Source organism: Mesoplodon bidens, assembly GCF_964165515.1.
Source record: "Mesoplodon bidens genome assembly, chromosome: 1".
Lineage (NCBI taxonomy): Eukaryota > Metazoa > Chordata > Mammalia > Artiodactyla > Ziphiidae > Mesoplodon > Mesoplodon bidens.
Genome location: NC_138176.1, coordinates 87,767,124 through 87,792,172, shown reverse-complemented (window position 1 = coordinate 87,792,172; position 25,049 = coordinate 87,767,124). Strand labels below are relative to the sequence as shown.

Below are 25,049 nucleotides of genomic sequence, written 5' to 3'. Positions count from 1 at the left end.
CGGTGCACATACTTGATGGTTCCAGCTGCTAAGTACTGCTCAATGCGAGGTCACTATAATTAGGGAAAAACAGACTGGCTCACCTGAGCATCAGCAAGCTGTACAGCAGGGAACCCTTGGTTGGCTTCTTCTACACCTACCACATCATCCTGACTCGTGCTATGTTGAGAATGTGTCCCATCCAAAGTATTCTGGTCACTAGACAAGACAGTGTTGAAATCGGAGGCTGAGGGTATTGTAGGAAGATTGGGTGCAACACCTAAAAGAGCAAGTGTTCAAAAATAAAATCTAAATTACTGGGAAATGAAAGCAACATAAAGGGGCACAGCAAAGTAAACTTATGAAACTTGTAATTGTATTATCAGACCATTTAAATTGAGAAGGGAAAAAATAGCACTTTCAGGTTATTTTACAGACATGATTTATTAATAGAAAATGAAATTAAACTTTATTTTCAGAATATATCACTCATCCTTGTACATGAAGTATGCATTAGAGCCAGTCACTCCAAAATATAAAACTTTAGGGCTGGAAGATCTTTGAAAAGCATTTGATATCCCATCAGCTTTGCACTGAGGAACAGAATTATAGACAGTAGCAGGGCTACAAAAAGCAGCTGCAGCAGGACAAAAGCCATAGGCATCACAGAATCCCAAATATAAATTTCTTCCCCACTATGCTTTCCCAAGGTGGAACAAAAATGAAATGGCACTATTTCTTTCTTCTGTACTCCCTTTATCCTTCAACTCGCCAGGCAAAGGACCTGTGATAGAGAGGAAATGTTCCTTTCTGATTCTTTTGAAATTTAAACTCTATGAAGTAGTGACACTAGCTCCAGAAAAGTGCAGAGAGCTGGTAAAAGCACCATCCTTCTATCTTCGTCAACCAAGGGCCAATACTAAGAATTAGCACGTCTTAGCGCTCTTAAGAGTCAGAATTAGGATCAGTTCCAGATTCAAAAGTGGTCCATGCACTGGCAAAAAAAAGGACTGAGTAAGTAGTCATATATCAACTACTTTTCATAATTTCATATTTTTGTCTGAAGAAAATTTACAAGTGATCCAATAACTGTTATACAGATTAATTTCAGCTGCCCTCAGTAACTAGGTTCAAAGGCTACTTCACATATTCATTTAAAATATATATACACATTTTTACAATAAAATAATAAATGCATCTAGTGAATTTGGAAAAACAAAAAATAATAGCAAAGGATAGGAAAGAAAGAGTGGCCCATTTATGTTACTGGAAATAGCCACCAATATTTCTTTGTGAATTCTTTGCCTGTTTTCCTGCTACTTAGAAACATTCCTTTAAAATTAATAAATTTTCCTCATTTGTTTCCCTCCTTGAGGGCAAGAATCTTACTTTATTCCTTTTAGTACTCCTTCAGATTTAATTAAATATTTAAGTATAAAGAACATATAGATGCTTGTCATTATGCCTCAGAGGACTCTGGATAAGCTGAAAGTATTTTCTGTATTGTAGGTACATGACGCTGTAATTATACTTTGCATTTTTTCATTTACCACCTCTTGGTGTTTTGAAAATTAAACCACACACATTAAATGGAAGTTTTAAACTCTTTAAATTATATATAATCTTGCATTTGACATATTTGCCTTTCCACAAGAACACTGAGCGACTGCTTACGACTCTCTCAATTGCAGTATTAGCAAAGGCATTCCATAAATGAGCCAATTTCAACTAAACAGTACTTAAATGTTTGAGATTTTTTTAACCATCCTCTGAAAAACAGGATTTTAACATAACTTCACACATACCCCTTAGATGGTTAAGTAAAATAATGTGATAGCTCAATACCTGTTGGGAGACTATTGTGTCCTGATTTTGTAACAGGAGATTCTTGCACCACACTTCCTCGATTACCCACAGCATTTGACATCCAATTATAGAAACTCACAGATGATGGCTCAGATAACAAAGGGTGTTCAGATAACATATCAGTGGCCATTGTGTTTCCTGAAAATAAAGTTTTACTGAGTATAGTACTTATGTACTAAGGAGCAGAAAATGTGATTTATTTTTTGAAAAGTCAGGTTAAATTATCTGCCTTTTGTATGTCTTTAAACTCACTGCACGATGTTGGTATTTGGATATTAAGGCATTAATAAATAATTTATTGCTATCATAATGGGAAAAAATTCACTGCTGGCTGGCCTAGACAGCATTTCACACCATGCCTAGGTTGACAGTAATAGCAAATGTTGCAATTTAAAAATGCAAACTAAGGGCATGAGACACCAACAAGTTATAAGCAGAAGAGTTTCCCAAAATACTTTCTCAAAGATAAGGTGTAATACAAAAGACTAGGTATGCAACCAAAGAATATATCTAAATAAACATAAGTCCTGTTTTTGTTTTCTTAATCTCCCACAGAAGTAAGCTTATAATTGTCAAAACTAAGGATATACCTGTTCTCGTTAGGGAGCTACTTTTCACCGCTGCACTACTTCTTTGAGGGGTCCCTTCCAGGAGGTTGTGCAAGCTTGGGAAGCTTCCCGTCAGGTAGCTGAGTAGGCTCTCCTTCCTTGGACTCTCCTTAACTGGCATGCCTGTACGTCCCACATGCACCGGAGAATCTGTGGCAGTGTCACCACTGGTATAGCTCAGAGAATGATACGGGTGAATGCCCTATAAAAGGAACAACACGGGGCTCTTTCTTATGCACATAAAAATGACTACTGATAACCATGACTACTCACTGTTTTTATTACTAGTTATTGTTTACATTAAAACAACTGTGTCTATCTAAACAGTTTGTGTCTATTAGAATTATGGTGAATCCCAAATGTATGTAATAATGTTTTATAACTCTACAGTACAATACCAAGGACAGCATTTATTATCACTCATTTAATTTTAACAATGATTAATGCCCTTTAAAATCTGGAGAGGGAGTCTGGTGGTAAGATGTCTATCCCAAAATTCTTCATACCATACTACTCTTCTTGGTACTCTGATAATAAATTTCTGTGTTAAGACCTGATTCTCTGTAAAGCTCTAATATACCAAAAAGAATTTCCAGCAATTCTCTGAAGAAAAACAAAAAAATCAAAAATTACACAGTTGTCCAATCTCTATCTGTTCTGCCACATCTAAGACCGGAATTCCAGATCAGTTTAAAACAGTACAAAGAAAGACCATGCAGACAGAAAGAGCCTGAAAAGCAGAGATCTGAAACGAAGCACTTTTAATTTCAATTCTTTGGACTTCTGTAATCCATAAACAAAGGAACGTTCAAAAACATTTCTGAGAGAGAACAGCATTATAGCAAACACCTAGGGACTTCCCTGGTGATGCAGTGGTTAAGAATCCACCTGCCAATGCAGGGGACATGGGTCCAATCCCTGGTCTGGGAAGATCCCGCATGCCACAGAGCAACTAAGCCCGTGCACTGCAACTACTGAACATGCACTCCAGAGCCCACAAGCCACAACTGCTGAGCCCATGCGCCTAGAGCCCGAGCTCCATAACAAGACAAGCCACCACAAATGAGAAGTCCACGCAGTGCAACGAAGAGTAGCCCCCGCTCGCCACAACTAGAGAAAGCCCGCACGCAACAACGAAGACCCAATGCAGCCAAAATAAAAAAAGAAATAAAAAATTTTTTAAAATAGCAAACACCTAAATATGATCAGAGCATCTGGAAAAACTATAAACCAGGGAAAATTCTGAGACAGATTAAGGGGTGGAGAATTTAAAGTGTCCCAGCCTTGTAACTATACTGCAGAAACAGAATAAGCCTATAGCCCAAACTTTAAAAAATGTATATCAAATTAAATGTTTTAATTAAAAGAGCAATACTTACACAAAATAAAACTTTCAAAAGCACAAAAGACTAGTCAATAAAAAGTATCTCCTGAGCTCCAGTCTACTAGATCCTTTCCCCGAGAAGTCCTCTTAACCATTTCTTATCTATCCTTATATAAATAATTTGACTACATAAACATATTTATCCTTTTTTAACACAGAGATACATATTGTCCTATACTTTATTTTTACTTGAACCAGTGCACTTTGGTGATCATTCCACATCCACTTAGAGATCTACTTTATCTTTTTGAAGTCTTCATAGTAGGCATCCATATGAGGGTACACTAATTTATTAGTCCTCAAATAGTCATTTATGTTGTTTCCATTATACTCCTATTATAAATGGTGTTGTAAAGAATGTTCTTGGACATGTGTCCTTGAGCATTTATGAGCATTCATTTCTTTAGAATCAGTTCCTGGACATGGACATACTGTTAAAAGGCATTACATTTAAAATTTTACATTTAAAAATTGACAAACTGTTCTTCAAAGAGGTTATGCCAGTTTACACTCCCACCCAGTACCATATGAAAGTGTCTGTTTTCTTACATCTTCACCAACATATACTATTAAACTTTCAGATTTTTCAACCTGACAGGTGGAAATGGAATCTCATTTTATTTTACATTTACATTTCTTTAATTATAAGAGAATACATTTTCATATTTGTATATGAATTCCTCTGTGAACTGCCTTTATTTTCTATTTGGTTGTGCCTTTTTAGTGATTAGGAAGAGATCTTTACACATTAGGAAATTAGCCCTTGGTCATATGTCTTTCCATTTTGTTTACAATACTTTCTTTTCTGTGTAGAAATTTTATATTTCAATATAGTGAAAAATACAATTTACTTAATGGATTCTTGGTATTAATTATTAATTTAAGATTATACCCAGACTGTCAAAGGAAGTTAAAATATTAACTATTTGCTGTTGTCAGTGCTCAGAAAAGGAAATTACCAAAAAATAAGTAACTCACAACAACACCAAATAACTTACTAAGTGCTTACCATAAGCCAGGTATTGTTCTAAGCATTTTTCATGTATGAACTCAATTATTTTTTACAGCAACCTTCTGAAGGAGGTTACTATTATAATCTCCATTTTTAACATATGAGGAAACTGACACACAGTGCAGTTAAAAACTTTAGTCACAAAGCAATTAAGTGGCAGGGGCAGGATTGAAACCAAGGCAGTCTGACTCCTGAGTGGCAGTCAACCACTCTGCTATCCATATGTCTTATTTTATCAAGCACTGGTTAAATTTCTTAAAACAAAAAAATGTAATTAAAGTCATAAAACTAGCCTAACTCAAACTGTATTTTGATCATTTACTACCTATAAAACTTCTCATTAAAACTAATAACTGTAAGCTGATCAACATTTCAATATTGTTTTTTATTGAATACAATATTCAATAAGTTGAAACAACGAGAGCCCTAAGGCTTGGTAGTTAAAGTAGTCCTTGTTCAATATTAATTACTGACTGTTGATATAATTTTCAAAGAAATGTGTAAACTAAAGGTTACTAATCATGTTAATTTCAACATAAAAACACTACTTGAATATTTAGGGCAAATACCTAATATTTACATTTGAGATAACAAAAGTTTAGGTCTTCTCTGTAAGTCTAAGTAACTCTAACCAAGGGCAGCAACAATGTACCTTTATTTTTAATGCAGAGTCACTATGCGTATGAGTCTTAGATAGTTTCCTCATTATCTCAGCTCCAGTTACAGGTCCAGAACTACCAGGTGGAGGCCGGTTGGCTGTTCCCTCCAGCAGCATTGTGTGTTCACTGACTGTGGCTGAAACAGTTCAAAACAATAAGTGGGCTATAGATTATCATAATCTTGAAACAACAACTCCAATGCTCCTGGTGGCATAACTAAACTCAACTTTTCATATTTCTTGAAAAACTAATTGTGCACTCTGCTATAACATTCACTCTTCTGTCTTTTATTCTTCAAACCCCAGTCTTCTCACTCAGTCTCAAGAAAGGAACAAACAGCTTCTGCTCAGTCTTTCACATGTCACCCAAACGGCACAGAGATCAAAAACTAATTCAACTATGCTGAAGAAAGTAGGAAATGTTCACAGATTAACCTAGGCATTTGCAGATGATTAGAAGGGATGTTTACTGCACTATTCTTTCAATTTTGGGGTAGACTTGAAATTTTTTAAAATAATAAAATCTAGCCTATTACACATAACATATTTATTTGTTAAATACAAAGTTTTTCTAATTTATGTTTTAAAAGCTTGGTAAAGTATTATATGTAAATGTTCTGAAAGCTCTAATTTTAAGACTACTATCCTTTTCCATGGTACTTTTAATTTTTTTCAAAAGATCACAAGATAAATTTTCATTGAATACTATATATCATGATAATAATAAAAATTATCCTTTGAAAAAGCATTTAAGTATGCATGTATATTTCTGTAATGCATTATCTACTGCCTATGTTCTGGCATAGTCATTATAATGACAGAATTGTGGGCTGAATGCATACCTCTAAACATTATACAAATTCAGAATCAAACAGGCACAAGGTAAAATTCAAATCTTTAAAAGACTGGTATAGGGAGCATGATAAATAGACAAATATAAATTTCAAAAAGAAATACATGTGTTTCACTCAAAACATTCTGGTTATACAAAGATGCCTGTTAATTGTACTGGATAGGTTAGGAGAAGAAATCTTCTGTATTTCACAAAATTAAACTTAGAAGTCAAGTCTGTATAAAGATTCCAACATTATTACCACTTATTTGGACTAATACAAATCATAGTTGTATAATTAAGCCATGACATTTTCAAACTTGGGACAAAAATTATTAAAATTATCACAAGTATTAGGTTACCAAGTACATAGTATCTAGCAAAAATATTTATAAAATTACCTGCATCAAATTCAAATTCTGCTCCATCAGCACTGGTATCACTTTGAAGACCACCTCCATTGTCCAGCCCAAGCCCATCTTCATGATCATAGACCACAGCTGATTGAGGTTTCAGGGGCTGAGCTGGTCGATGTAAACTCACTCCTTTAAAGGCTGGTGTCACTACAATAAACTTCATCCACTGCCTTGCCAGTGCAACTAAACCTTTCTTTAAAGTTACCAAAGCAGGAAGGCCATCACTCTGTAACAACAATGACATGGTTAGGAGTAATCTTACTGTAACAATAATAGTGACCATTTAAGTGTTCTGCATACATTTATTCATTTAAATCTTATAACTCCCATTCAGAGATGAGGAAACTGGAATTTATATGTTGAGTAATTTGTCCAGGTTTACACAGGAGAGTCACTATTTCAAGCTGACTATAGAACTCAATCTCTAAACACAATGTTGCATCTTTCTATCATAAACAATACAGCAGTACCAGGTAAATAAGAGACTAAACACGGGGTATAAAAGTGGGATCCTCCTTAAGAAGCATTCAATGCACTTCACCTGCTTTGCTCAACTGAAGAATTAAATGTATTTTGTGCTACCTGGAATATTCATCAAGCAAAGAGGAAATTATTTCTTTCAAAGATTAGGTAACCACCTCTATTTTATCATTAAAAATTTAATAAATTACTATAGTTAAATGACAGACATAGAAGGATTTGCAACTGCTTTGAAACTTAAATATATGATCAGTAAGAATTACATAATTTAGAATATATTTTATTCCACATGGTGATGATTTTACGAAAGAAAATTTGCCTACTGGAGCCTTAGCCTAAGGAGAAAATATGCAACTCCTCTCCCTCCCCTTTCCTAGTATTAGGAATAATAGCTTTGACTGAAGAGAGCCGTTTACTAGGTGGCAGGAATCACCTCATTTACTTTCTGAGGAACATCAGGTCGCTTAGCCTATCCTTTCATTCCTAGACTCAAGTAAGGAGGGTCATTTTGTGTTTCTTCCTCTTACATGAAAACCATATCCCGGCAGAGCATCCATCCGTGGGAAATGCCTGCCTGTGACTAGATGGGCAAGTTAATCTTGCACTGTGGATCTCCCAGGCTTCAATTCACAGGGTGGGAGTAGAAAGCACTATACCAGCCTCAGGTCTAAGTACCTTTATGAAATCCATAATTTACTCCAGATTCTTTCATTAGAGGTTATCAGGAGCTTGACTGGCCATTAATAATACTGATACATTGATTACTAATTTGGCTAAAGATTCCTGTGTATTCTCTATTGACCAGAAACTTGGAGAGGAGAGGGAGATCCTCAAGCTCCAAGCCTCTAATCATGTGCTTCCATAGTGCTTTTCTAGTGCAGAGATATACTGTATTTATTCGTACAGTTACATATTCCCCCCTCAATCATTAATTAGTTCTTATTTTATTAAACATTTCTGTGAAGTTTGACTCTAATGATTACTCTCCTGCTTGAAATTCTTTATACCTTTGGTTTCTAAAACCTTCTTTCCTGGTCCTTCTACCTCTTCTTTTCCCTCCTCAGCACTCTGTGTACCTCTATGCACCCTCTCCATGCTCCTTTAATTTTGGTATTTATCAGGGATCCATCCCTGACCAGTTTCTCACTCAACATATCATCCGTAGAAGGCTCATCCATATCCGCAGCTTCTAACACTTTCATGCTGGCAACTCCCAAACCATTAATTTGAGCCCAATCTTGTCAATAGGCTGGATATCTAACCACATTTCTCCTTTGGACTTCCCATACTCATCTCAAACCTTGCGGGTCAACGGCTACTCAAAAGAATAGAGGTTTTTTTAAAGCTAACATATGATTCCAGTAACTCACCATTGTAGCATCATCAATGATGGAGTAATTTGCCTGGTGCAGGTAGTGATGTAGTATATTACACAGTAAACATGAAGGATTTTCTTGGAGAAAGCGGGCAACTTTTGTAAGTCTGTTGTATTTACTTCTTAAGGGAAAATGTACACTTTTATTCTGTAAAAAGCAAAACAACAGATTCAGAATGACACAGCAAAGATACAACAAACAAAAGATACCTGGAAATTAAGAACTTGCAGGTCTGATGTTTTCTGACAATGATAATAAGGGATCATTTTCAATAATAAACTTTGTATGATACCTTGTATTGTTGAAAGACATACCTCTAATGCTTCTGTCATTATGCATCCCATAACAGCACAAATTCTCAAGGTTCCCTCGGTTTCTAATTTGTTTAAGGATGACTTGAGTTGATCAATGGGAACAAGCCATGCACCAACAGCTGGAGTTGCAGTGCTTAAAAGGTTTAGCTGCCTTTTAAAATGAAAAAAAAAAAATTTTTAAAACAAGTGTTTAGATTTGTATTTCAAACTATCTCCCATATCTACTGTAATTAGTGGCTATTTTATTAGGCAAAATTACCTTTCCTTTTGACCACTAGATAAATTCTGAACATATAAGTAGGAAATGCAAAGAACAGATAACAGAAAATAAAGAAAAATATAAAAATATTTCTTTATAAAATAAAGAAAAATATAAAAGTTAGAGGTGAAAAGAGTATATAAAAAGCTTATGGCAGGGTGACATGTAAAAATAAAACTAAAACCCTAGGAAAGAAGAAGGGTCAAACAAATTGGGAATAACGTCCATAGAAAGTATGAAGTAGGAAAGATGGAAAAGAAACTGGCAACCCTAATACTAGATATATCAGAAAAACAATTCAAAAAATACATGAAACAGTATTGTATGTTACTTAAAGAAACATCAGGGATAGTAATATATTTTTAAAACTTTTTACCTAGAAAATGCATGTGCAGGAGATCTCACATTAGTGGGAGCTGCAAAACTAAACCAAATTTCCTTGATGGTCAACTTCATGCTACAGGAATCTGGAGGTGGAGGCATTAAAGGCAGATCTTTTTTCAAATCATCAGATTCAACTCCTTCATCCTATATAAAACAGAGCATCAAAAACTTATTAATGTATAGTCCCTTAAAACCACTAGCACAGAGTGTTTTACGAACAAAACCTTTCTATCAAATCAAGTTCTACAGATAACACCGTGATATAAAACAGGTAACATAAACGTTGCTCAGCCTAATCCTTATTCTGAGAAATACCTATGGATCCTTGAAGCTCCAAGGAGCACACTCTGAAAAACATTATAACAAACCATAATTATAACAAACCATACATTATAACGAACTGCATTATAACGAACCATAAATCAGAGATCTTAGAACTAAAGTGTTTCTCTCAATCACTTAATTCAGTCACATTTGTTTAGGGATACTGTTTTTTTTTTTCCTAGATGAGAGAAAGAAGTTTTATGACTTGCCAGAGGTCATACAACTATTAAGTTGGAGAATGAGTGACAGCATTAAGGTCTTCTGCTTCCTACTGCAATCTATTTTCCATTCTATCTTTTTTTTTTTCTTTTTTTTTGCGGTACGCAGGCCTCTCACTGTTGTGGCCTCTCCCGTTGCAGAGCACAGGCTCTGGACGCACAGGCTCAGCGGCCATGGCTCACAGGCCCAAACGCTCCGCGGCATGTGGGATCTTCCCAGACCAGGGCACGAACCCGTGTCCCTTGCATCGTCAGGCAGACTCTCAACCACTGCACCACCAGGGAAGCCCCTTCCATTTATCTTAATAGAATGTTTCAAACTTCCAAATAAAGTGCCATAAGAAATACTATTATAGCCTATGTTCAAATAAATAACACTATACAATAAAAAATTATTAGTTATCTTGGATGCTAGTAATCTGAATCTGTATTGAGAAACAGGAATAATACTTTTTAAACATGTAATCACCACTCTTCAGAATGCAGGGAGGTAAGAAGCATAATATTAAAGAAACAAACAAAATCCACTGCCTGCTATATCTGTTTCATAGGTTTCTAATTCATTTTTAGATATTCTTGGTCAAAATAAAGAAAAGATTGGCATTTTCTTGTGGGATGATTAAGGAATGAAGAGTATCCACAAAACAGCTTTAAATCCTAAATGTTACAAGACAATGTGAACCACAGACCCTAGTAATTTTAAAGTCAGCAGGCACTAAATATAAGTCCACATTCCCATATCTGCAATTCCAAAATCCACAACATTCTGAAAATCTAATCTGTTTTTGTGGCATCAAAATCTGATATGAACTTGTAAGAGACTATTTATCCCACTTGGTGTTTTTATTCATGTCTTGCTGTAGAAATATTCAAATATTTCAAGATGTAGTGCTATCTCAGATTCCACTAGGAGTTTATGTAGCTTATACACACACCATATTACCTTTATTTTATTTTTTTATTGAACTATAGTTGATGTACAATATTGTATGTTACAGGAGTACAATATAGTGACTCACAATTTTTAAAGGTTATACTCCATTTATAGTTACTATAAAATATTGGCTATATTCCCTGTGTTGTATAATATATCCTTGTAGCTTATTTTATACATAATAGTTTGCACATCTTAATCATTTATAATGGAATCTAAAAAACACAACATAGGGAGGGTGGGAGGGAGGGAGACGCAAGAGGGAAGAGATACAGGAACATATGTATATGTATAACTGATTCACTTTGTTATAAAGCAGAAACTAACACAACATTGTAAAGCAATTATACTCCAATAAAGATGGAAAAAAATAAAATAAAAAAATAAAAAATACAACAAACTAGTGAATATAGCAAAAAAAGAAGCAGACTCACAGATATAGAGAACAAACTAGTGGTTATCAGTAGGGAGAGGGAAGGAGAGAGGGGCAATATAGGGCTATGGCATATTACCTTTCTTTTAAATAAAAATAAATCTGAATTCTCAAATACATCTGGTCCATGGATTTCAGACAAGGGCTGTGAGCCAGGCAACTGAGTATATACAAATATACAGAAAACAGTCTAGAGGAACTTGAACTTTAAAAAACGGGAAAGGGGGGTGCTTCCCTGGTGGCGCAGTGGTTGAGAGTCCGCCTGCCGATGCAGGGGACACGGGTTCGTGCCCCGGTCCAGGAAGATCCCACATGCCGCGGAGCGGCTGGGCCAATGAGCCATGGCCGCTGAGCCTGCGCGTCCGGAGCCTGTGCTCCGCGACGGGAGAGGCCACAGAAGTGAGAGGCCCGCGTACCGCAAAAAAAAAAAAAAAAAAAGAAAAAGAAAAGAAAACGGGAGAGGGGCTTGCAGATAATAAGCAAGTACTTATAACAACATGTGAAGCAAAGTAACAAAAAACTTGGTTTTAGACTGACTGAATTTTTGGTGCCTATGGCACATCTAAATGATGATATCTAAAAGGCTATTGGATACAATTCTGAAGCTCAGGTAAAGGGTTGATGCTGAAGGCATAACCGATGGGAAAGAGCAGTGTCATCAAATTATGGACCTGGACTAGGAAATGAAACAAGTGAGGGAGTGGACAAAGAGCAAGAAGAGTAGCCAAGAACAGAACATGGGGGGAACACCCACATTTATGAAGGACAATGAACTGCATAAGGAAATGGACCAAGAAAAGTCAGAGAACCAAAAGAAAGCAACGTTACAAAATTTGAGGACTTCCACCAAGGAGAACAGGATCAGCGAGATTAAGGAAGATACCTGAGTTTCTGTCAAGTATTTTAGAAGGTGAAGGAGAAGGAAAGAACAGATAGGTTCTTCCTAGCTCTTTGTTCAGTGAGCAGCTGCTATATATTTTAATTTCCTTAATCGAAGTGCTAATTCCCACCCACCTCTTAAATACTTCCGAAGACCTCACAAGAAAACTGTGATTAAAACCCTTTACTATGCATCAAATCAAAATAAACATTTCAAAAATAAATTCCCAGAAACCTGGGTTCAGGAGTGATTTGCCAATGCATACTAGATACCCATGACACATTTCTTAGTTAAAAGGTGGTTTCTTTCCTCTTCAATTGGTCTAATTTCCAAATGATCGGAAGTGTCACGTATGTTTAAGAACAACATTTACCAAGTTCTTACTATGCTGTAGACACCAAGTTAAGTCTTTCATATGTACTGCCTCCTTCAATCTTCACAACTCTAGGTCAGTAACATTATAATACTCCTATTTCAGAAACATAGGAGACAGTAAAAAAAAAAATATATATGTGCCCAAGGTCATCAATCAGGTAGTAGTACAACTATTCTGTAGTCTAGAATTTTGAATATTTTCATTATTGCTGTTACTATATTCATCACCATGAAATTATACCATAATAAAAACAGTAAATGAGTTGCATGTAAGGTGTTCTTCAGGCTTCCAAATGAAATAGGTAGATATTGACAAAAATATTTAAACTTGCATGAAATACTACCAATAACAAAACTGTTTATTTAAAAACTGAATTCTGCTAAAATCCTTCAAATAAGATAAAAACAAAGCCTGCTTTTCTGAAATTCTATTAATTCATTAATTCAACAAATATAATTAAGTACTTAACACAAGCAAAATATTATGCTAGGTACTATGACAGATATAAATATATCTATAATATGGTGCCTACATTTCAGCAATTATACTCTAGTAGAATATAATCACCAAAATGCCTTGGCTACCATTTAAGCAAAATCCACAACATGGAAAGACAAGGAAATATACTCCAGAAATTAAATGTGAATTGGCTATGTAGTTTTCTATATTATTTTCCCAAATCATTATTATTATTAGAAATTCACCAACTTGTTCATCAGAAACAGAATTTCCATTTAAGTCTGAAGAAGGGCTTGTTCGGTCACAAGGAAGATTATCATCAGAGACATCAGTATTATAGCCGCTGCCAGTTGGAGAATCAGAAGAATTATTGGATGTCAGCACTCCACCCCTTTCCGTGACATTAGCTTTACCCATAATTCCAAAAGTATTATATAAAACAGCACCAGACTGTCTTCCTCCTATACAAATGAAAGAATTTATTTATTAAAAACATTGGGTGTCTCAATGCTGTACTCTATCATATCCATAAAAGTAAAAAATAAAAATCTCATGAAGATTTTTTTTCTCACCAAAACTTTGCCTTTATCTATAAAAGTGATATAATATTGCAATATCAGGTATGGAATTATAGGCATATACACTACTATTATATATAACTAAGCCTAAAAGTCTTATACACAATTCAGCTTTCCTATTTTAATGTATTAGTCAGTAATGTAAAAGAAAATAAATATAAGTCAGTATCACTGAATAAAGGATTTACAGTATTTTCATCGTATATGGCAAGGCTCTACTAATCAAAGATCCAGTTTCCAAAGATGCAGACTCCCAAAAGTTAAGAGGCTTTATATTTTATTTGAGAATTTTTTCTGAACTATGCACTGCTTTGCTCAGGCATTTTACATGTCTAGATGCTCTGCTAGTTTTGAATCACACAATAATTTCATTAAGCTCCACTTACGCAATTGGGAGGGGCACCCACTCCTAGTAAATAATCCCAGATGCTACACTTTCTGCTTGAATATGCTGATTCAGGTTATTGAAAGTCAAATTGTTCAAAACTTTTCAGCAATGTGTGGCCAATTTGTTCCCCACTTAAGCAGAAATTTTTATAAAAAGCTTACCTTTTATGGTTAAATTTTCAAGTCCACATTCAAACATTATCCAACCCCATTTTTCTTGGCTGGGACCTATTCGAGTTACATCTGGAACAGCTTGCTGATCAGTTTCATCCACAAAAGCAAACTCATCCAACTCTTCAAGAGTAAATAAAACTTTGGACTTCTCAAAGGGGATAGCAGTGATGGCACAGGTACCAATATCTATTATCAAAAGAAAACAAAATGACCATTTTTGAAGACAGAGGTTTGTATATTTTTTAAAAACAACAAATAATGTAAGCATTTGGCACAGTGGTTGTCTTAAAAGATATCTTAGTATTCTGTCAACAAGAAAAATAAACAAATGAACCAACCAATTTCTAAAATAGCACTGCCTAATGTCATACTACTTAAAAAGTGCCAGAATCATGTTGAAGTTAGAGGGAGAAAAGAAGATTCCATAAGTAACAGATCAGAGATAGGATAAAGTCATTTCTGACAGATTATAGGGTACTCTAAGAATCTAAACTTAAAAAGTTCTTGAATAATTCAGCTTCATAGTAAACTATTTTTAAATACTTTCTCATCATTTTACAAAATAAAAAATTATTTTAATTAATTACCTAGCCTTAGGAAAAACATTATTTTCCAAGAAAACTATAGCTTTCACTCAAAGATTGCTTTATGCTAACATATTTTATATAACAATTCATCACAGGTATTTCCTAATTCCATCCCTTTCAATATGCAATATGGGAGCCAACATCCTGAGTGCCTGGCAGAGATTTTTAGTTTATCTTACTGTTTTTTCATTTCGTTCTCTGATTACAGCTAATGAATACAGAAAAGCAAAAAGAAGATTAAAAAACACATGTAAATTTACCACCCAAAGATAACTTGTTTACATATGAACTAAGTTTTCTTCTAGCTCTTTAGAGATCGTTTTACAAATCCAGCTTTGGTTCCCACCTTTCATGTAGCAGTCAACTATGATAATTTCCTCAGTTCATTAAAAATTCTTCAAAGATATTATTTTAAGAAGCACAGCCATGTCTATTATTATTATTGCTGCTATAGTTCACAGATTTGACTACCTGCTTTTGATATCACTATTAATTCTTTTTAACAAAGCTGTGCCTACAGGATAATTTTAAAAAGAAAGAGAGACTATAAAGATCATACTCTCTCTGTTCTACAGTGAGCAAACAGATACCATGAAGAAAACAGATGCGAGCTAGAAGCAGTTCCTAATGTGGGGCCATACTACCCACCTTCCCACCAAAGTTTACCTTCCATCCTGCGTAGAATGTGAGTAATGAATAGTTAAATACTATGTGTTCAATATATACAGAAATACCTTTCTCTTCCTTATATTGATAAAATACTCAAATTGTAGCAATCTTCAAAGGAAAAAAATTATGTTTCCTTTTTCAAAATCCTCTTACATTTATACATGTCAAAGAAAAATATGTTGTAGACTCCTACCCGTTGTATCAAGACCCCTCAGTTGCCCATGAACTCGATGAATGTTTAACTTGGCTGCAATCTCTTTGCCTTTTTCCGCTCCAGCATTTGATCTGAGAGATCCTGATGACTGAGGCTGCATCTTAGTGGCATGAACATACCTATCAAAATTTGATGTTCTACCAGGGTCTGCATTGTTTGAAGTCTCTTCAACCACACCTCTTTATGAAAAAAGAAAGAGTATGATGGTTAACATTTAAATAATATATAGTTCAGTAAAAACATTTAACTAGTATTTAAAAAAAACAATCCACTATTTTAATTAAACCAATATTAATAACAAACTCTTCAGTGTTTACTAAAAGATAGTATGAAGAAAAAAAGTACAAACTTTTTAAAACCTACTTTGCTAATCTTAAAGTGAGATTTGAAATTCCAATACCAGTTCTGAGTTTTAACATTAGAATTTTCCGAAATGTATTAAACGGATGGTTAAGGCTTGCTTTAACATCCAGCAAGACAGTCATGTCTCAAATTAATAAACTCTTTCTTACCTGTTCATACGAACTTGTGTAGCAATTCTGTCAAAACATAGTGCTACTAAGGAAACATGAGTCACACTTCTACTAGGAGCTGTACTCGGAGATTCTTCCACTGAGGCTTGTAACAAACATAAGTTCACCTAACACACAAAATGTCACATATTTCAGAGTTGAAAAGTAAAAAGTTACCACTTAAACATAAGATATATAGGAAAATGAAAAACTACCATTAGGAATGGCATATCTATGTGTATGAAAGTAATGAAGGAGAAGCTTATAAACTCTCATAAAATAATAATTAAATTCTTACTGGATCAATGTGAATTATTTTAGTAAATATTACCCAACATTCTGCTTAAGTAAACTACTTACATTACATTAAATGTTACATTAGATCATCAAGGAAATAAAATATATATTTTTGATATTACAATCTATTCTACCACCATTCAGTTTAGTAAATACAAAGGATAAAAACCACCAAAATATTCTCTTTCAGGAAAACTTGTTTAAATATTAAATTTTTACCTTTGGTATGCTAACATTAGCCTGAAGACCTTTAATTGTTACATTATCTTGCTTCATTATGAGATTTGTCTGTGCTTGTCCTTGGTTAGTCATTCCTATGGTAGAATGTTCAGTTTTTGTTCCTCTAACATCCTGTTTGGAAGATAGCTAAAAAGATTGAAAGCGGAATTATTATTTCACAGACCTTTCGTAATTTCCATATCATCTACAACAGCAACTTGTTATTCACTGTGCTCCTTTATACACATCTAGGTACCAGCTGCCATCTGGTTTAGCATTCCCAGTCTTAAAGTCCAAACCTTAGAAAAGCTAGAAAATAGACTGGCAGCCCCAGTGTTGAGAGAAGTGATACATAATAAAGCAAAATCAGCCTACATAAAAACATGTACTTGAGAACATATTTGGTTTCTGATAATTAGCTCCTTGTTGGCTGGGAATATTTTCAAATTTCTTTTGATTTGTACTCCTCTAGCCAAACTACCTATCACATGAAATGCCAATATATTTTGAAGAACTGGATCACTAAAAATAATCAGCTTTACTTTCACCTTGCCTCTGGTCCGTAGTCCAAATGCGACTCAGATAAATTTGAAAGTCAAGTGGACAGTCACTAGATGAGGATCAATCACCAGGATATGACTGCTAAGAAACTGGCTTTGTGACTAGGACCACAGTGTTAAGTAAAACATCACACACCAGAAGACAGTGACTTGATTCACCGAGGTGAACAAAAATAATCTCAAAAATATTAAGATACTAGTTATCTAATCACAGAGGAAAGCCAGAATACTATGCAGATTTGCTTTCTTAGTAAATGAATGTACCAGTCCTAAACAATGCTCATTCACTTAGGACCAAAGCTCTTTAGGAAAGGCTTAGAATTAAACTATTTCCAAAATAAAAGAAAAAATAATGCTACATTTTAATAAATATTTTACTCCTCTTATGCTATCTCTTATGGAGCCAATGACATAAAGATTATTTAGAAATGTTCATGTATTCCAATTTACATGACTAATAAAATTTTAGTATATTCAAATTTTTTTCAAGTTTGGATATTATGTACCTGTGAAGAATACTCAATTTGCCACACTCACTCAACAAAAAGTTCTTACATTTTCTGAGAAGGTAGTCTTGCTATTTTGGACAGCTTCCCTGAGGACTTTGACATGTAGATCATCCACAATTGCAGCTGGATGTCTAGTACTAGCACAATGAACCATGGCTTCAATATACCTGAGGGAAGAAAAACAGTATATGAAACATTTTAATATCACTTAATACTATGATCTAGTTTATCTAATCTATCCTATTATGTTCCATTCTAGATTTTATTCATCTTAGTTTTGTCTCCCTAGATAGACTATATCTCCTTGCAGGACAGACAATATATTATTTCCTCTTTATACCTTTGTTAACCAGACAGTAGTAAGAATATCAAACTTAATAATTAGTTCCTGGGTATTTGATAAATTTTATGCTTATCAGCCCAAAAGCAAAAAGTAGAAAATACAATGTAATATAATTATTATAATATTGCAATATATAATTATTTAGGCTGAAAAAGTAACAAATAATAACTGAAACATAGTCCTTTTAAAATATATTTTCATTTTTATTCAATCAAAATAGCCATCATCGTTCTTTTTCATGAAAATACTATATCACATACACTTATTTTTATAAAATAAAATATAAAAATTATTTTATAAAATAGTAGTTGTAGTTTTAGACAAAATTAATACCTGTCTAAAGCTTCAGCCACTAGGGGAGTCAGAACAATATCAACGGTTCCTTTTACTTCAACTATGGCTGTTGTTCTGGTCTGAGAGACTGGTTGATCCAAGGTCCACTCTTCTGTTAATGTTTCATCATCTGTATTATCAACAGCTTTCTTTTCCAGAGGAGTATATGGTGTACTATACAATTTAACAAGCAAAGTATATATTAAAAAGACCAGTATATATATAAAAAAATAGAAGTTGGAGCTTCCTTAAGATGAGTGGCCCTTAAACTTATACTTATTTCAACTAAAAATTTCATGAAATTGGACTATATATTATATGTCCCAAATACTCTTCAAGGACAAGACAAACGAGGCAATAAAATGCAAATTGATCAAAGACAGTTTACATCAAATGATAAAAAAAAATTTGATATATTTACTTGGCAGGGCTCTACCAAAATATGAAAATTATAATACTGAATTCTTGTTAGTTCCCAATTTTAATATGCCAAGTTATGGTTTGCATAGTATGTCTAAAAGAAATGCTACTGACTACTTATACATGTAGGCAAAGCCATGAAAGACAACAGAGTTGAATTATTTGGGTCAACTTATTCATAAAATAAAGACTACAGTCAAGTAAAGAGTGGTTATTCCTCAGAACGAACTCTATGTAGCTCATAATCAGGAAAGACTGATTTTAAACTTCAAAAGTATATAATTTTTACTTACTTTGAAGTTGATCCTGAAAGCTGCATTCCTCTGTCTAGTAAAGAGTTAGCTGTGAGCCCTTGTTTGATAACCTAGAATAATAAAAAACATTACTTACAGACTAGAATTTTAATATTAATTATTCTGTAATTTTATGCTATAAACTGATACTTGTGAATATCCAAATTACCTTGTTAATGTGATTTTGATATGTATGATATAAATATTTAACAAATTGAAAAAAATCACAGAAAATATTCAACTGGCAATTTCATTTTCTAATTATTCAGACAAATGACAGAGTAGGGCTGTGAGGATTCAGCAACGAGAGTAGACTATAAAACTAAAGGTTAAAAGCAAGTGCTTCAAATGTTTTTCCTCCATAGTTCCTCTTTAAATTGTGCTTTTCTTAGAAAAAGCTAATTTTAGAGTCTTGTAGCACAATCAACGTTTTTTTTCTTTTTTTTTTTTTTTTTTTTTTGCGGTACGCGGGCCTCTCACTGTTGTGGCCTCTCCCGTTGCGGAGCACAGGCTCCGAACGCGCAGGCTCAGCGTTCATGGCTCACGGGCCCAGCCGCTCCGCGGCATGTGGGATCTTCCCGGACCGGGGCACGAACCCGTGTCCCCTGCATCAGCAGGCGGACTCTCAACCACTGCGCCACCAGGAAAGCCCCCTACAATCAACTTTTAAGTGGGAAAGAATCCCAGAGTAACATTAAATTATAGGAAAAGCTAGATTGTATTTTATATCCATAAAAGATAACAAATAAAATAAATAATGCACTTGAATAACCAAACTAAACCCCTTTAAATGCTAGCCTGTATTTAGATTTAATGAAGAAAAATAACTTTCTTATGTTCTATTTTTGAAGTTGTTTAAAGATATGAATTCCTTGACTTATTTTCTCCAGAGATTTGACTGCCTAATCAAACTAGATTTATTGAAAATACTACAATAATTCTAACCTCTCACAGCAATTCTAACCTCTATTTTTCACAGCAAGTGCAATTTAGTTTTATACTGGAACATTCATTTACCAACATATTTTCACATGGAATAAAGAGAACATTTTAAAATGTTGGCATGGGTAACTTATCTTAGGCAAGATAAGAAATGGGCACAACCTTAAAATCAAAATTTTGTGACTCTATGTTTCTTCTTCCTTCAATACATATTACTCAAATGCATTTATCTCTAAGGATATTTCACTCCACTTATCACATTTCCGTCACTATTTAAGTCCAAGCCCATCATCTCTTGCACAGGCTGCTGCGACAGCCTCCTAGGTGATCACCCCAATTCCTCCTTGCGTAATGAGAATTCTGTTCCACTTAGTAGCCAAAATACATGAGATCACATCACATTTCCTTAAAGCTCTCATGAATTTCCCAATGAAATTAAAATTCTAACTACCGATACCCTGGTCTACATGTCCTTAATGATCTCGTCTTTGTTCAGGTCTCTAACCTCACCATGTGCAAAGCTCTCTGCTAACTCACTATGTCTCAGGCACACTGACTTCTTTCCCACTTTAGAACTTCAGCAAGGCAGATGCCTGTGCCCTGAATATAGTATATAGTACCCCTAAGTCTTCCCTTCCTCAATTCCTCCTCATCCTTTAAGTTTCAGTTTAAGTATTACCTCCTGTGATAGACCTTTCATGTCAATACAAGCTAGGCAGCCCCACTCCCCATTATTCTCTATCCCAGCATCCTTTATCTTCATAAGACTTCTGAATTTATAATCATATACTGTACTTATCCATTTATCTATTTACTGCCCATCTCTCATCCTAAACTATAAGCCCCATGTCTGTTTCCCTCACCAGTGAACATCAAATGATTGACACACAGTAGTATATAATAAATATCTAAATTTAAAATGAGAATATTAACATTTAGACACTTTAAACAAGTATATATGTACATGTTAGTATATACCACATGAGATTCTTGAATTGTTAATCAGCTCCATAAGATTTTATATGCTCAGTTTTGGTCTTTAAAATCATAAAAAGTTCTCTTATAAATTTATAATTTTATAAAAATGTCTTCATATTGGATATTATCACTAAATTTATTTTGACCTATTTTTAGCTTTCCTAAAAAAAAAGCTATTTACAGAATACATTACAGATATGGACAATAATTAATTAATACTAAATTATAAGATCTCAAATACCAAGTGTACAGAACTGGATTTGCATAGAAGCAGTTATGGATTAATATAATAGAACACCAACAATTAAAAACTATTTCAAAATTTTACTTTTAAGACACAGAAAATATGAATTCACAGAGACATGATCCTAATCTTAGAATATAATGTAGACACAGACTATACGTTAATTGTTAATATTCTGACAATCAAGTCTGAAACTATTCCTTAATTTTATATGCTTAAATTTATAATACTCATCAGTAAATCTGAGGCCTACTGTCGTACATGAAGTCATGACTTCAGGAATTTTATCTTTCAGAAAAGTAGCTAAATGACTGAGAGAGTAATTTTTTAAATATCTTAAAAATCAATTTTCCTACATAAATTTATCAGTGGAAATTAATGATTTGGCTTATACCTTAAAAGTTGGAACAGAAAGCTGTTCAAATGATGATGAGCTTTCTTCACTGGTTGGTGTATCCAGATCGAGGGGGCGATGCAATGAGGACTTAGAGGTTCTTTTGTTGGTTGGATGCTTCACTGACCAATTAATTACTTGGAATTGTGTAAGGTAAGTCTGATAACAATTCATCACAGGTTGTTGAGAAGTAATCTGTTCGCTCTCTACTGTTTTCTCACTTTCTACAACATACAGATGCTCTGTAACATCATCCTCTCCACCTAATGCAGAAACAAAGGAAGCCTGGGAAGGATGAGTTTTGAATGGCAGAGTCCGGGGATCCTGAATGCTTTCTCCATGGCCAGTAAGTGGTCCTTCTACACTGTGATATATGGAACCCCTACTGTAGTCAATCTGCTGGGCTTGCTTTTTCTTCTTTTTTCTACCTGGATAAGTTCCAGGGCCTTCGTCACTGCTAATGGGCTCAAATTCTTCAGCTGCAGAAAAGTAAGCTTCACTATCAGCCATTGACATGCTGGAATCCATTGATCGATATTGATGAAAAGAATTAGAGTCTGCTGATGGTGTATATGGAAATGAACCAAAACTTCTTCTCTGCTTTGGTGAGTCTAGCACATTTTCATCACTTCGGGAGACATCACTACTAAACTGGACTCCAACCGTAACAGGCTGCTTGTCCCCATAAAAAGCAGCAGTAAGGCTCTTGGTACTTCCAAGTCGGGTGGAACATACAGAGGCTTGTCGTTTCAAGGGAGATCTCAGAGGAGACTGACCTACTGACTTATCCTGAGTATTAGGAGACACAGGGCTATTTCCTGAAATTTCTGTAGGAATGCTAAAAAAAGAAAGAAAAACTATTAACATTTACTGCACATCATATAATTTAATTATAAATAGAAGTACTTATAAAATCCTTTCTGTATATATTAATCATTTATTTTACAAATAAAGGAAGTTGTAAACTTTTACAATAAAATATCCATACAAAGTAGCAAAACAGTACAATATATATTCCTACCCCACATAGTTCCAAAAAAAAAATTGAGGCAACTTAAAACACAATAAAAATTTAAAGAAACCCAGAGTATAATCTTCTATCCATAATCCATGAACACTAATGCATTTATAAGTTTTTTTCCCCACATCCTTTAAAAGTTTATATAACAAAATATACCAGGGGCCTTTGATTAGATGAGAGGAAATGAGAGAGGGAGAAGTCACAGATAACCCCAATATTTCTGACTTCAGCAATTGATATACTAGTGCCATTAACTGAGGCACAGCAAGTTGAACATGATAGGCACAAGATCATTTTTTAATATGTTGAGTTTGAGCCCTCCATGAAACATCAAGAAGGTAGCTAGGTTCATAGGGACAAAGGTCTTGGATGGAGTTTTTAACATTTATAAGATGTTAGCTACAGATCATAATTGAAGCCAAACAGTTACTAAGACTGCCTAGGGAAACATTATTGAGTCAGTGGAGAAAAGGGTACATAACAGTCTTAAGGGATAATGACATTTAACAAATGGCAGTCTGTAAGAGGAAGAGAAAGAAGAAGGGGAGAGAAAAAAAAATGGAGGACTTGGAAATAGAGACAGAGAAGGAAAAGCCAAGGAGATGGGAGGAAAATCTGAAATGCGCTATCAAGTCGAGAGGAGAGTGTATTTCAAGAAGCAAGTAATCAACTAGGGGCCAAAAGAAGGACCAAAAAATATTCAACACACTAGAAGGATAATATCCAAATGTTAACAATGGTTCACTCTCAGTGGTGAGACGACAAGAAATGTTCATTTTTCTTATACTTTTCTGTATTTTTCTAAAATCTGGAATGAATATATATGTATTACTTTTGTAATGAGAAAAACAACAGCAAATGGACATTTAAAAATAAGTTCAGGAGGAGAAAAAATTCTCTACAACAGGTGAGTTGAGAGGAGAGAAGTTTTTCTTGCCACAGTTTTAAGCACTTATAATCCCACGATCAGGTTTCTGAATCTAATTGAATACTGACCTCACTTGGCCATCATCTCTTTTCGTACCATGCAAGAATTCTTTTTGAACCAAATGATTATCGGCAACAGAAGAGGGACTTTCCTTTTCACCAGCCAATAGAGGCTGTGCAGCACTAGAACTACTATTCTCTTCTGAAGAAGAGGATGAGCTATGAGATCGTAATGGTACTTGAAGACTAAGGTGCTGAGTTTTTCTCTCTACTTCTATTCCCACTGATTTGTTTTCCCATTCTTTCCTCTTCATGACATTCACATTACCTAAACAAACAAAAAAGTGAGTTACATAAACATAATAATTTCAAAAGCAATCTATGAAAAATATAATAACTTAATCCAATTCCCTGTTTTTAAGTATATAATAATTTTTAAAAAGCACAAGTAACTAATTTCACATAGCAATATGCTAAACACTACAGAAAGATACCAATGTAAGTATGAATCCAGAGTCCATACACAGTGAATTTTTTCTTTTTTTTAAGCTATTTATATGAAAATTTTCCAACTTAGAAAACTTTCAAGAGTGGTAACCAAGCCATCAAAGATATTTTACTCAAAATTACCTATCTTAAAAACACTTTGCCCCCATTTGCTCCATTTTTATAAATAGACATAGTATTTTTGGAACCATCTGAGAATAATTTGCAGATGTAGTAGGCTTTTACCCTAAATACTTAAAGGTTTATTTCCTAAGAATAATACAAAAACACAGTATAATTATCAACTTGGTATATTTGGTGTTTATACCATACTGTTACCTAGTCTACCATGTGCTTTCCAATTTTCTCAAATGACCCAATAATGTCCTTTAAAACACTTCTGCCCTCTCCAGTATAGGATCCAATCTAGGTCTGTATATTATTACATTCAGTTGTCATGTTTTCTTTAATCTGGAACATTTTCTCAGTCTTTCATAAGAGCCCTGTGATGTGTTATGTAAATTGGGGGTGGAGAGGGATAAAAGGAGAATTCTATGGCTGCTTAGATCCAAAAAATAACTATTGCCCTACTCCTCTCCTCCAGCCATGCTTGTGCTACTCAAGAAAGAAGAACATACTAGTAGGAGAAAACATCTCTCCAAGCAGAAGGCACTTCTAGGTGGAACTTAAGCGGTAAGAAGACTTAAGAACTTACAGTATAAGTAATATTACTTGCTTCTACCACCACAAATGTAAAAATCCAACAAAAG

At 34.4% G+C, this 25,049-nt stretch overlaps 1 protein-coding gene across 2 annotated transcripts in view; it reads right to left on the bottom strand.

Annotated features, from left to right (window-relative positions):
• BLTP1 (bridge-like lipid transfer protein family member 1) overlaps positions 1–25,049 on the bottom strand; it is a 216,686-nt gene that overhangs the window by 92,209 nt on the left and 99,428 nt on the right. For both annotated transcript variants that reach the window (XM_081223831.1, XM_081223832.1), the window contains exons 28-45: positions 23,863–24,121; positions 21,846–22,683; positions 19,288–19,358; positions 18,575–18,748; positions 17,945–18,065; positions 16,830–16,976; positions 16,314–16,441; positions 15,781–15,980; positions 14,320–14,517; positions 13,442–13,653; positions 9,561–9,712; positions 8,926–9,076; positions 8,606–8,758; positions 6,741–6,981; positions 5,502–5,644; positions 2,436–2,655; positions 1,825–1,983; positions 84–259 (exon numbers count right to left, since the gene is read on the bottom strand). In XM_081223831.1, the coding sequence (XP_081079957.1) occupies positions 84–259; positions 1,825–1,983; positions 2,436–2,655; positions 5,502–5,644; positions 6,741–6,981; positions 8,606–8,758; positions 8,926–9,076; positions 9,561–9,712; positions 13,442–13,653; positions 14,320–14,517; positions 15,781–15,980; positions 16,314–16,441; positions 16,830–16,976; positions 17,945–18,065; positions 18,575–18,748; positions 19,288–19,358; positions 21,846–22,683; positions 23,863–24,121 (3,743 nt within the window). The remainder of the gene's footprint in view (positions 1–83; positions 260–1,824; positions 1,984–2,435; positions 2,656–5,501; positions 5,645–6,740; positions 6,982–8,605; positions 8,759–8,925; positions 9,077–9,560; positions 9,713–13,441; positions 13,654–14,319; positions 14,518–15,780; positions 15,981–16,313; positions 16,442–16,829; positions 16,977–17,944; positions 18,066–18,574; positions 18,749–19,287; positions 19,359–21,845; positions 22,684–23,862; positions 24,122–25,049) is intronic.